Source organism: Dysidea avara, chromosome 3 (assembly GCF_963678975.1).
Source record: "Dysidea avara chromosome 3, odDysAvar1.4, whole genome shotgun sequence".
NCBI lineage: Eukaryota > Metazoa > Porifera > Demospongiae > Dictyoceratida > Dysideidae > Dysidea > Dysidea avara.
This window is the reverse complement of record NC_089274.1, coordinates 12298059-12308666: the sequence shown is the minus strand read 5'-3', so window position 1 is coordinate 12308666 and position 10608 is coordinate 12298059. Positions and strand designations below refer to the sequence as shown.

Here is a 10608-nt window from a genome sequence, read left to right as displayed (position 1 = left end):
ATGGTGTAGTGATGCATGTACTCCTGGCTATCGTAAATATGAGTGAGCATGCATATGCATACACACACTTGTACAGTCGATTGCATGTATGTGTACATTTGAACATTGCGTATGGCAAAAAATCATTCCGTTAAAATAGTTGCTATTCTTTGTTTAGTGTTGTGTGCAGCCTTTGTAGGCAGGCAAGACACAATTTACGCACTGTGTAATGTTCAAACACATGTGCAATCAACTGTACATATGCACACATACAGCCTCCTACCATAAAGTCATCAGTAACGTTATTAGCTAGAGATTTAACAAAATTAATAACATCTGATTAAGAAAAAAAGCTTGATTCCTAGTCAAAGTTTGAGTCAACAGTTATAAAGTGCTAAGGTTAATGATAAGGTGGTGCATGTATACATATTATATACCTAAAATAGATACCTACATCAGCAATGTAAAAATTCTAAAACTAAACACTATGTAACTTCATCAGCAGTTACTGGCCTCGGTAAAGGTATCATAGATTTCTTTGCAGTATCTCTACTTAGTGCCTTCCTCATATCGTAAGCATTTTCATCAGGTCCCTTTGCACCAGAGTAGTACTCCAGGACAGTACGATACACAACATATCCAAATGACTTGTACATGTCCACAGCAATTTCATTAGAGACACGGACAAATAGATCAATGTAGTAGCACCTCTTCCGCTCACATATATCCTCTAATGTTTGCATCATCTGGCTAGCCAGTCCGATCCGTCGGAACTCCGGTGTTACGGTCAAAGCTGTAACATGGCCGTGCCAGTCTTGTGGAGAGTGTTTGGCTTCTGATTTTCCCATGAAGTATCCCATGATTTTCCCACTAATTGACTCACAGACTTGAAAGAGATCAGGCCAGTGGGAGAAATAGGTGAAATAAAAGGAAAGATTGTAATTCTCTGTTAGTGGATCTAAATTAGTTACATTGAGTCTGAATAGATCATCGCCTCTTACTGGTCGAATTGTCGTCATTATTGAAATCACTGATAAACTGCAAAGATAAGGTAATGTAGTTCATTCATCTACTTGGTTACTGGGCACAGCAAAGCGTTGATGTGCCCGGGGGAAGATTGATGTCCCAAAGTAATCTCATACACATCATGAATTAGAGTTGCAACAATATAGTGTGTAGATGTATTGATATATTGCCTCTGGTGTACCACGATACAGCGATATACTGTGCAATGGGAATGATTTGCAGAAGAAAACATTCGCGAATGATCTACTACTTCCTCATTCGGGAGAAAACGTTCGCGATTTATTGTATTCATGAAGTAATTTAGGAAATGGGCATGCGCCTACAACCAGTTAGTTATGGAGTGGGGAATGTTCGACTCTGACATGTTGCATAGATTGCCGATTTTGCTGTTGAGAATAGTTATTTTGTATCTGTTTAATGTGCTTATTTTTTATTAACGTTCACGGTAATGAGCGGATCGACGATAGTTGATAGACATTGGGGGCGGCACTAAAGACACGTCCATGCACAGTGAATTGCCTGGCTGTAGTAGCTAGCAATGGTTTCTTTCCACTGTCACCTACCTAGCTACTGTCGCTGAAGTTTTGCATCTCTGTTCGAATCACACGGTCATGTGCCTCACTGTAGTGTCATAGTAGTTTAGCTAGCGCTATTTGTGAGACAAGTAGCTATGCACACTTGGTGTATGAACTAAGGCATGAATCGTACAAGGAAGGTTGAAGATTCAGTGCTACTATTGGCCCACTAAAGGTACAACTTTTTCAGGCTAAATTTCATTTTATTATTTTTTTATTGTAGGAATTGCAAGAAAATGTTCACAAATGCATGTAAAATAGCAAAATTCGCATTTTTTTCTTCTACGAATCATTTCTGTTACACAGTATTGCATGATACAAAGTGGAGTCTAAGCAACGGTCTATGTCATTTTTTTAAGGGAAAAAAGTGAGATATTTTTTTCTTTGAGAAGCATTACATACTAACTATAATGTACAATAATTTGATTGTTAGCCATGTTAACAAGCCACAATATGTCACAATACGCAATATATCAATATATCGTTGCATCTCTATCATGAAGACAGCTAATTAACTACACAGTAAATGTTAGTAACACACACTACAATCATTCCACACATCTACTGACTGGTAAAATCTAGTCTAGTGGTGCCTGCACATTTGCTAAGAAAGGGTCTGGTCACTCCAACATTACAGAGTTGTAACTATGTACTGTAAAATAATGCTTGTGTGGATGGTATGTCTGATAAGTGAGTAGAGCATGTCAAGGTCTAACTACAAAGACTTTTCTTTATTACATTCATAAATTTTCCCTTGTACTTGTGTAATTCCATGGAACAAATCATTGAGTAGGGATTGCTGATAAAACATGATCCTAACTCCTTAACTTAATCTGGTGTGATTGTGTTACTTGTTGCCATAGATCGTGTATTCTTCGAAGAATATACGATCTATGTTGTTGCTAATGCTAGAGCATAGATTGTATATTCTTCATACGAAGAATATACGATCTATGGCTAGAGCTCGTGCTAGAGTGATCTGACCCATCTTTACTATGCACAGAGGCGGGCGCCACCAGACCAAAGGTAAAACCACAATCGAATATGACGAACCCAGAGAACACGGTTTTCTAACTTAAACAATGGATTACATACGACAAACACAAAAACCCCATCAATGTACTATAGAAACAAGAGGGCAAAACTACTGAATGATTTTGTCAAAGTTATTAAAGTACAAAACAGATGGAGTTTATGTAGTAACTTATCGACATTCATACCCAATAAGTTTAGCACTCACTTTCACTCGAACTTCACGATTTCTCAGTCGAAACGCAACCGTCAAAAAACGGACGATTTTAGTTGCACGCGCAATTTACAAGAAGTTCAAAATGGCGTTTTCGACAGGCCACGCGGACGAGAGAAATGGCGTCCAACCAGTAAATTTGTGGCATATTTTCGAATAAAAACAGTTGAAGAGATGATTTATGAAGATAATTATGCTGTTTATTTGATCTTGAAACGTGTGGGCTGGGAGTATTTCAGTGTTAGAACTGAACAAGAATTTTACTGCTCCTGATTTCACTTTGCTGTGGATAAACGAAAAGGAGTGCACAAAATCTGAGTCAACGAAAGTGATAAGGTTTGTATGGAGCACGTGTAGTAGCTGTATGAAACTGTATACATTTGTGAAACGAATTTGTACTCCGTTAATATAGAAGAGGTTGTTATTCAGTATCTTGTTATACACAATAAACCATACACCACAGTGCCATAAGGTGTTAAACAACTTTTGTGGATTGCCAAAATGTAAAAGTAACTTTTTTGAAAGAAATTTTTGTAGTTCAGATATAGATCTCTCAATTGTGAAAATGTCTCAGTTGTTCCACACCTTTTGTACGTGGACTGTAAAATCAAGTACAAGTAAAGATTCGCAACAGTGACATCATTATGGACAATCTTCGTTACGGGTTCAGTAGTCAACGGTATCAGCCTCAGTTTACACAAATATAATCTTCATACAAATCTTTAATCATTTAGTTAACAAAGTGGATATAGTACTGGCACCAGTTACGAACATGAACAGCTATTTTACTGGCACAAGTCTCATTTGCTGGACTATCAAACAAACCAGTTGTGTCTAGGCGAGCTAGATTTGGTACGCATCCAATATGCCCCGAGCATTTGACTTTAGGGCACGCGTCTAGTAGGTTTCCCCAAACATTCAACTTTAGGGCATGCGTCTAGTAGGTTGCCCCGAGCATTCAACTTTAGGGGACGCGAAAAGTAGTTCCTTAGCGTTAGGGGTAGGCTAGGGTTCAGGCTTTGGTTTCTTCTTCACTATTGTTATATATAGAAGTCACTTCAGTCAGATGTTTATAAGGTAGAAACTAAAGGAGGTGAGTAGCTGCAGCACCGGTGGTATAATCGTTACGAGCATTGCTTATGAGTACGGATGCCCGGGTTCGAGCCCTCGCTTAGACAACTTTTTTTTTTTGCTTTGTTAGGTTTTTTGTCTAAGTTTTTTTTTAATGCACGTGACTGCCGGCACTATACAACTTGCCTTTAGTTAATACTGAAAAAATTCTCATATCTTGTCTTGGTGCTTAGAAATAGTGCCACAAAAAAATATTGGTGCTATACCTGCAGAGCCATACATAACGATGAAGTTTGAAACAAACTGGCTGCATGCCACCGTGATTTGATAACACTCACCCAATGTAAAAGTGATAAGGAAACTAACAAGATAATTCATGAAGAAACAAAGTTGAGTTAGTGAGATAGTCTGGACTCGTAACAAGGATTGCCTGTACATAAAACTATGGGAAAGACATCTCCCTACATTATCTATGATAAAATTTTGTTAAGATGTCTGCAAAATCCATACAATCTTAATCCCACAAAAATTTCGTGTTACAGTAGTTTCAAAATAATAACCGTTACTGCTATCTTAGTTTCACACAGTGGTGTACATATTAAAAATAAATCATCAGTTACGACCTCTTCTACTAGGTCAGACTCTTGCAGTGCAGCTGGATTCGGCAACTTGTGATTTCACATCTAATGGTAAGGGCTTCCCATTACTTACAGCAAATATTGGCAAGTTAGAACATTGCTGTATGTTATGTGGACTTAAATATTGTCCCACGGTAACCTGAATTTTTTTACAGTCTTTATTTAGACCAGCTGTAGTTGCATTTTTAATGTGTTTCACAATGGTGCTTTACCAGTACATAATTGCACGGAGCTACTACAGTGTAACCTCTCTATTACGGACATTTTGGGACCTAGAATTTTTGGCCACTTTTTTAATATAGAGGTTTTCCTCTTTCAGAGGTTAAAACGGAGGTAAAAATGTATTAAACAGACCTGTTGGGACCAAGTTTTTTGTCCTTATTAGGGAGGTTTTTCTATTATGTGTCCTTAATTCGGGGCATTTGTTAAGAGAGGTTCCACTGTATATATAATATAATAATACAAATAACTCCTTGAAGTTTTAAATTTGTAATCACTGATAGTTACTCGAAATGGATGATTACCATAAGGCAGGAAATTTTAAATTGTAAATACCTTTAAAAGTATGTTTAGATCTACAATTTCTTGATTTTTGAGGACATTTAATTTAGCAAAGCTGCTGAAATGTAGATTCATCAATTTTTCTTGTCGTACGTTATCTCTTTTATGAGTCTCTGCTTTACAAATTTTTGTTCCTGTTAGCACCCCCTGATTTAGTATGATGGGCGTTGTTGCCTTCTAAACTCTGAATTCACTGAGAATTGTATTTGCTGGATTTTGATGGTGTAAAATGTACTTTTGTAGCATGTATGTATGTATGTGGGAAATGTCACGGAAGTTTTTTTCATTACTGCTGTAGTGTAAGAAACTGTATTGTACCCATGTGTACTTGTGATGTTTGTACTGTACAGGTAACCTTGGTTTGTAAAAGCTGCCAGAACAAACTGATTGTACCAGATGCAGTGTCGTACCATGATATCTCCGTTTTGGAATTAGAAGGCCCTTCTGAAGTAACAATGACTTGGATAGATGAAAGTGGCCTTGGTAAGTTGGTCAGTGTTGTGAGCTCTCTTTGTAGCTAGCTATCCATTCCTCAATAGATTTTAGTGTGATTTTTTTCTTTTGATCAATTCACCTCACATTTAATAATACTACATTCTAACGGCTAGTACATCCAGTTGTATCTTTAATGTACTTTGAAACTATTACAGGATTAGGACTGTAATGGATGACCAGGCCTCTGTGTATCTCCACGACAGGAGCAGTATTATGCGGGATTTACCCTGGACACAGTAAGAATGGAGTCCTTGAAGATGGCTGTACCCCAAGCAGTTTCAAGTTATTGCTGAATTTGATGGTACAAACTTTCATCTCTGGTCAACTCGGAGTAGTGGCAGCAGTATTCTGGCACAGGAAGTCTCCACTAGATAAACTGTTTTAGAAATTGTTGATTTAAAGTGTGCAAAAATGCTATTTGTCATCTTACTGTATGTGTAAACAGCAACCAAAGTGCACAACTTTTTACAACATAATTATCAAGTTTGGGCTTTTGTCTAGTTGTACAAATTAATTAGCAACACTAATATGGCTTGAAACAAATTGTACCCACACCTCAAAACCACCTTGTCATTACTCACCAACTTTGTTCAGTGCTTTGTAGCTCGTTGCTAACTTACTGCACCTGTCGAATTTGGTTACTGTGGGAGAGACTAGTGACCTATTGTTGCGTGACCACCAGTGCAAACAGGAAAGAGCGTTACATCTGGCAGCTACAAGCGCTTGTAGTCAGACGGTGTTCTACCGGAAGAAGCGCTTGTTTCTTCGCGGGAAAACAAGCTGTGCAACTAAATACGCGTAATAAAGCGTATTTTTTGACGGTTGCGTTTCGACTGTTCTAGTGGAAAGCTGTGTCAATCACGTGGCACGCTGTTTTTACATAAAATCCGTAAATTACCAGTAACCGGATTGATTATGATTACTTTTCTGTGATAGCTGACGCTGTTGTTCACCTCAAGAGGCTTCCCTCCCTGCTGAACAACTTGGGAACAGCCGGAGAGGGAAGGGGGCCAGTTTGATAAGATGCCAATGGTCCGTACGTTGAAAAATGTACTTGAAGAGTTTAATTTTTCGTCCCATGTTCTGTCAGATGTAATAGAAATAGGCCAGGACCAAAATGATAAAGAATACCGCCAAGGTGCAGACGCGATCGTTGTTGATTTAGACTGGAAAGAGCAGCGCTACATTGGGAAAAAGTTGCATTCTATATTCTTTCAACATGACACAGATTTCGAATGCATGGAAAGCATGCTTAGAAAGTTTAGCCGGGAGATTATGCTCTTAAGCGAATTGAAACACGAAAATATCATTTCATTTATCGGAGTACATTACTCAAGGTTTGATGATGTTAGTAGACCCCGTGGTGCTTTTTTCCTACCTATGTTAGTCATGGAAAGAGTTCCATTTAGTTTAACACAATATATTGACACATTCACACAAATCTCAGATGCTGATGTTGTCAATGTTTTATGTGACATAGCTAGAGGATTGGTTTACCTCCATGAAGACCATCAGGTTGTCCACAGTGATTTATCTTCAAATAACATCCTTCTCACTTCCAAATTTCATGCAAAAATTGCTGATTTTGGATCAGCTCAAAGGTTAGGAGAGCAACATTGCTCTACTCAGCTGGTGAAGCAACCTGCAGCCGGCACTCCTGCATTTATGCCACCAGAAGCATTGATGGACCCTCCTTGTTACACATTATCGGTTGACATATTTTCTTTTGGCTGTATTATTGTTCACATGATTACACACAAATGGCCAGATATGCTTGAAGCTAGTGGACTGGAGCGCCGACAACATCTTATTGACATGATGAGAGATTCATTTTTGCTGTCAACTGTTAAAACTTGTCTTGATGTAAAGGAGAAGAGACCAGCCTGTAAAGAGTTACTAGCTGATCTTTCCAAAATGCAAAACCCTGAAGGGTAAGTCCATAAAACTTTTCATCTTTAGAAAGGTCCATAAAACTTTTCATCTTTAGAAGTAAGTAGGAGTCCTGTCACGAATATTTGGGTGTGATAAGTTGAGTGTGCTTGATTATTATGCTTGACTCTGTGCGTGTGAAGATATAGACTTATGTAGAGCTGTCATGCACTGTAAAACTGAAGTCCGCTGGACACCAGTTGGTGTCTCTGTTAGGACCAAATCTCCCAATACGAACATCTCACTTTATTTATTGTACAATGTACTATATTACATTGTTAGCATGTACAAACGAGTTTTAAATATAGAAAGTGGTACCATTGTTTTTCTGCCACTCATCAATTTTTTCTTTAGCTTGTGCAAAAGTGCATGGCTAGGAAAAAAAAACAATGTCTCGAACCCATTACCTCTTGTATGTATACAAGTCAGGTACTCTACCAGTTGAAGTTTGTCTTGTGGTTTCCATGATGCTCACAATATGCTAGCCTTTAGAGAAGCATGTAGTAAAGCTGGATGATGAGCCTTCGTTTTGAGCATAATATAATGCATGCAAGGACTGGTGAGCCAGCAATGTGACGGATTTTCAGACAGACAGCATTTCAGCTTTATATACACCAGTATGTTAATGCTTATGAGAGTTTCTCTGTCACTATAGTTATTTCATCACACTATGATTATGATTGTATGTCTATTATTTTCATGTAGAAGAATTAATAATGAAGATCGACTACAAATGGCTTTCAAGCTGATGAAAGAAGCTGGAGTAAATAAAACACTGGAATATCTACTGAACGTTACTTCAGAATCTTCTGGACTTACTCCTATACAAAGAGACTTCCAAAATGTTACTGCAGGCGACCATCTTGTTTACAAGACTGCGTGTGGTTGGAATGTTAATTTTTATGTGGTTTCTATCCTTGGTAAGGGTAAAATTCATGTTAGCACGTTCTTTGATGACAGTAGCAATGAATTTGTTGAAGCAGAGTTCATATTAGATCCTACAAAAGCTGAGCTGTTAGAGATTAAGGAAAGGATTCTGTCTTATACCCAACTACCAGAACATACTAATATATTCAAGAAAGTATACAAGGACATTGCTACTATTACTGTAGAAAAGAAAAATTTAGAAAAATTCAAGAGTCAAGGGAACACTTACAACTTTTTGCACAACAATTCTGAACATTTTGTGACATTTATCAAGACAGGAATAGCCAAATGTCAAATGTGCAAAGAAATAGAAATCGTCTTTGAGAAATATTTGTTTGTACATGCTGTTCAGAGTAATAGTTTAGAACAATTTACTCCAATTATTAGAGGTGGAAACTGGGCTCTGCTTCTTGGTACAATTAAAGACAGAGTTACTGTGTCAGATGTGATGAAACCAATTGGCATAGTGGGAAAAGAAGCTTTGGTTCAAGCTGCAACAAGTGCAGCTAGAACACTTGTTAAACAAGTTTCTAAAGAGACATTTCAACAAACAGCGAGTGCCTCAACCGCTCAGACTGCTAAAATTGTAGCTGTAAATGCAGCTAAACAGAGTGCTAAAGCATCTGCTGTTGTTGGGGTAGCCGTGGAAGGTGTAATATACTTGGCACAGATGGGCAATGCTGTATATCAATGTGCAAGTGGTAAAATGGATAAAGAAGAATTTAAAAATTATGCTGTGGAGCAAACAGCAATGTCTGGTGGTAGTACAGCTGGAGGAATTGGTGGGTCTGTAGCAGGAGCAGCAACTGGAGCTGCAGTTGGGTCTCTCTTTCCAGTAGTCGGTACTATTGCTGGTGCTTTTGTTGGAGGTGTGCTTGGAGGTGTTGCTGGGGGCTTGGGAGGCACTGCAGTTGGAAAAGGAACTGGAGTAGCAATAAACCATTTGCGAGGAACCAAGGAATGGAACTTCGGATTTAAGAATCCTGGTGGTATAGCCATTAGCCCTGACAATGGATTCTTAATTCTGGATACTTTAGCTTCACAAGTATTGGTGTTAAACTGTGAGTTAATGTTGGTAAGTGTGTTTACAGTTTACAGAGATGGGTCTATTTCAAAACCTTCTGGAATTGCAGCAAGCAAATCACTTATTGCAGTTGGTGACAGTAGAAACCATTGTGTCAAGATGTATTCAAGAAGAGGTGATTACTTGTCAACAATTGACAACATAAAAGGAAACAAAGAAGACCACTTTGAATTACCACTTGGACTGTACTTTAATAGCAAAGGAATATTGTATGTAGCTGATGGCCAGAGGGTTTATGCCTTTGACACTGGCAACAATAATGTACTTCATGGTGTGTTTGGGTCGTCTGAAGGATCTGATCTTAAGAAGTCATGTCATCCAGTGTCCATTGCTGTAGACAGCAGTGATAATATATATGTGACTAACTATTGCAGTAACTGTGTGAACATGTACAGCAGAGCTGATCATAAGTTCTTGTGCAAGATTGATTGTAACAAACCATGTGCCATAGCGTTTTCCCCAGACAACCACATGATAGCTGCGGACGATGATAGTCTTTGTGTATTTAGCCCCCCACTAAGGAATCGCTTTTTCAAGCGTCTGTTAAAATCCCGTAATGAGAATATCTACTCTCGCCAGGTAATTAACAAGTTTGGATGCAAGGGTAGTAAGAAGGGTGAATTTCATGACATTTGCAGCATTGTTGTTAGTAAACAAGGTACAATATATGTGGCAGATAGAAAAAATGATCGTATACAAATTATTGGAACTATGGTATGGAGAAAATGAAGGATAGTCAAGGTAAAATAACAGTGACAATAACTATTTTCCATTAACTATTCAAATAATGGTTTTATGGTGCTCTGTATTGAAACAATTTTTTTACGGTGCATTCTTTTTTATATTGTTATAAATGCAAGTCACTTGCAATGTTTAGTCTGTGTGAAGACATTTTTTTAGTTTCATTAAATTTGTATGAGGTATGTCATATTTAGAAGGGAACAACCTTCATGAACATAAAATAAAGTATGACTCATACTTTATTTCATGTTCGTGAAGGTTGTTCCCTTACTTCTAAATATGACATACCACCAATGTGGATTCTGTGGAGGGCTTGTATATATAGTTTGCAGAATT

At 37.9% G+C, this 10608-nt stretch overlaps 2 protein-coding genes and 1 long non-coding RNA gene across 6 annotated transcripts; 2 read left to right on the top strand and 1 right to left on the bottom strand.

The window, feature by feature from the left end:
* Window positions 1–295: 295 nt before the first annotated feature.
* LOC136249418 (N-alpha-acetyltransferase 20-like) lies at window positions 296–6540 on the bottom strand. 2 transcript variants are annotated; one of them, XM_066041419.1, is made up of 3 exons: window positions 6432–6540; window positions 2821–2844; window positions 296–1017 (listed from the first exon to the last, which is right to left on the bottom strand). In XM_066041419.1, the coding sequence occupies exon 3, from the start codon at window positions 996–998 to the stop codon at window positions 465–467; it is 534 nt and encodes a 177-aa protein (XP_065897491.1). In that variant the 5' UTR covers window positions 999–1017; window positions 2821–2844; window positions 6432–6540; the 3' UTR covers window positions 296–464. The 2 variants fall into 2 exon arrangements, with proteins under 2 accessions (XP_065897491.1, XP_065897492.1); XM_066041420.1 differs by having other exon boundaries at window positions 2801–2844; window positions 6432–6489.
* Window positions 2874–6134, top strand: LOC136249419 (uncharacterized). The gene is made up of 4 exons (XR_010698213.1): window positions 2874–3162; window positions 4533–4586; window positions 5447–5579; window positions 5747–6134. It is a non-coding gene; the product is annotated as an uncharacterized lncRNA (long non-coding RNA).
* LOC136249416 (uncharacterized) lies at window positions 6483–10428 on the top strand. Of its 3 annotated transcripts, none has more exons than XM_066041412.1 (3): window positions 6500–6623; window positions 6682–7522; window positions 8226–10428. In XM_066041412.1, exons 2-3 carry the CDS (start codon window positions 6831–6833, stop codon window positions 10258–10260), a joined length of 2727 nt encoding a protein of 908 aa, XP_065897484.1. In that variant the 5' UTR covers window positions 6500–6623; window positions 6682–6830; the 3' UTR covers window positions 10261–10428. The 3 variants fall into 3 exon arrangements, with proteins under 3 accessions (XP_065897482.1, XP_065897484.1, XP_065897483.1); XM_066041411.1 differs by having other exon boundaries at window positions 6527–6627; XM_066041410.1 differs by having other exon boundaries at window positions 6483–7522.
* The last annotated feature ends 180 nt before the right edge of the window (window positions 10429–10608 follow it).

Coding starts and splice junctions, on each gene's coding strand:
- LOC136249416 (XM_066041410.1), top strand. CDS start 6,615: ATGCCAATGGTCCGTACGTTGAAAAATGTACTTGAAGAGTTTAATTTT. Junction 7,523..8,225: donor AAAATGCAAAACCCTGAAGG/GTAAGTCCATAA, acceptor ATTTTCATGTAG/AAGAATTAATAATGAAGATC.
- LOC136249418 (XM_066041419.1), bottom strand. CDS start 998: ATGACGACAATTCGACCAGTAAGAGGCGATGATCTATTCAGACTCAAT.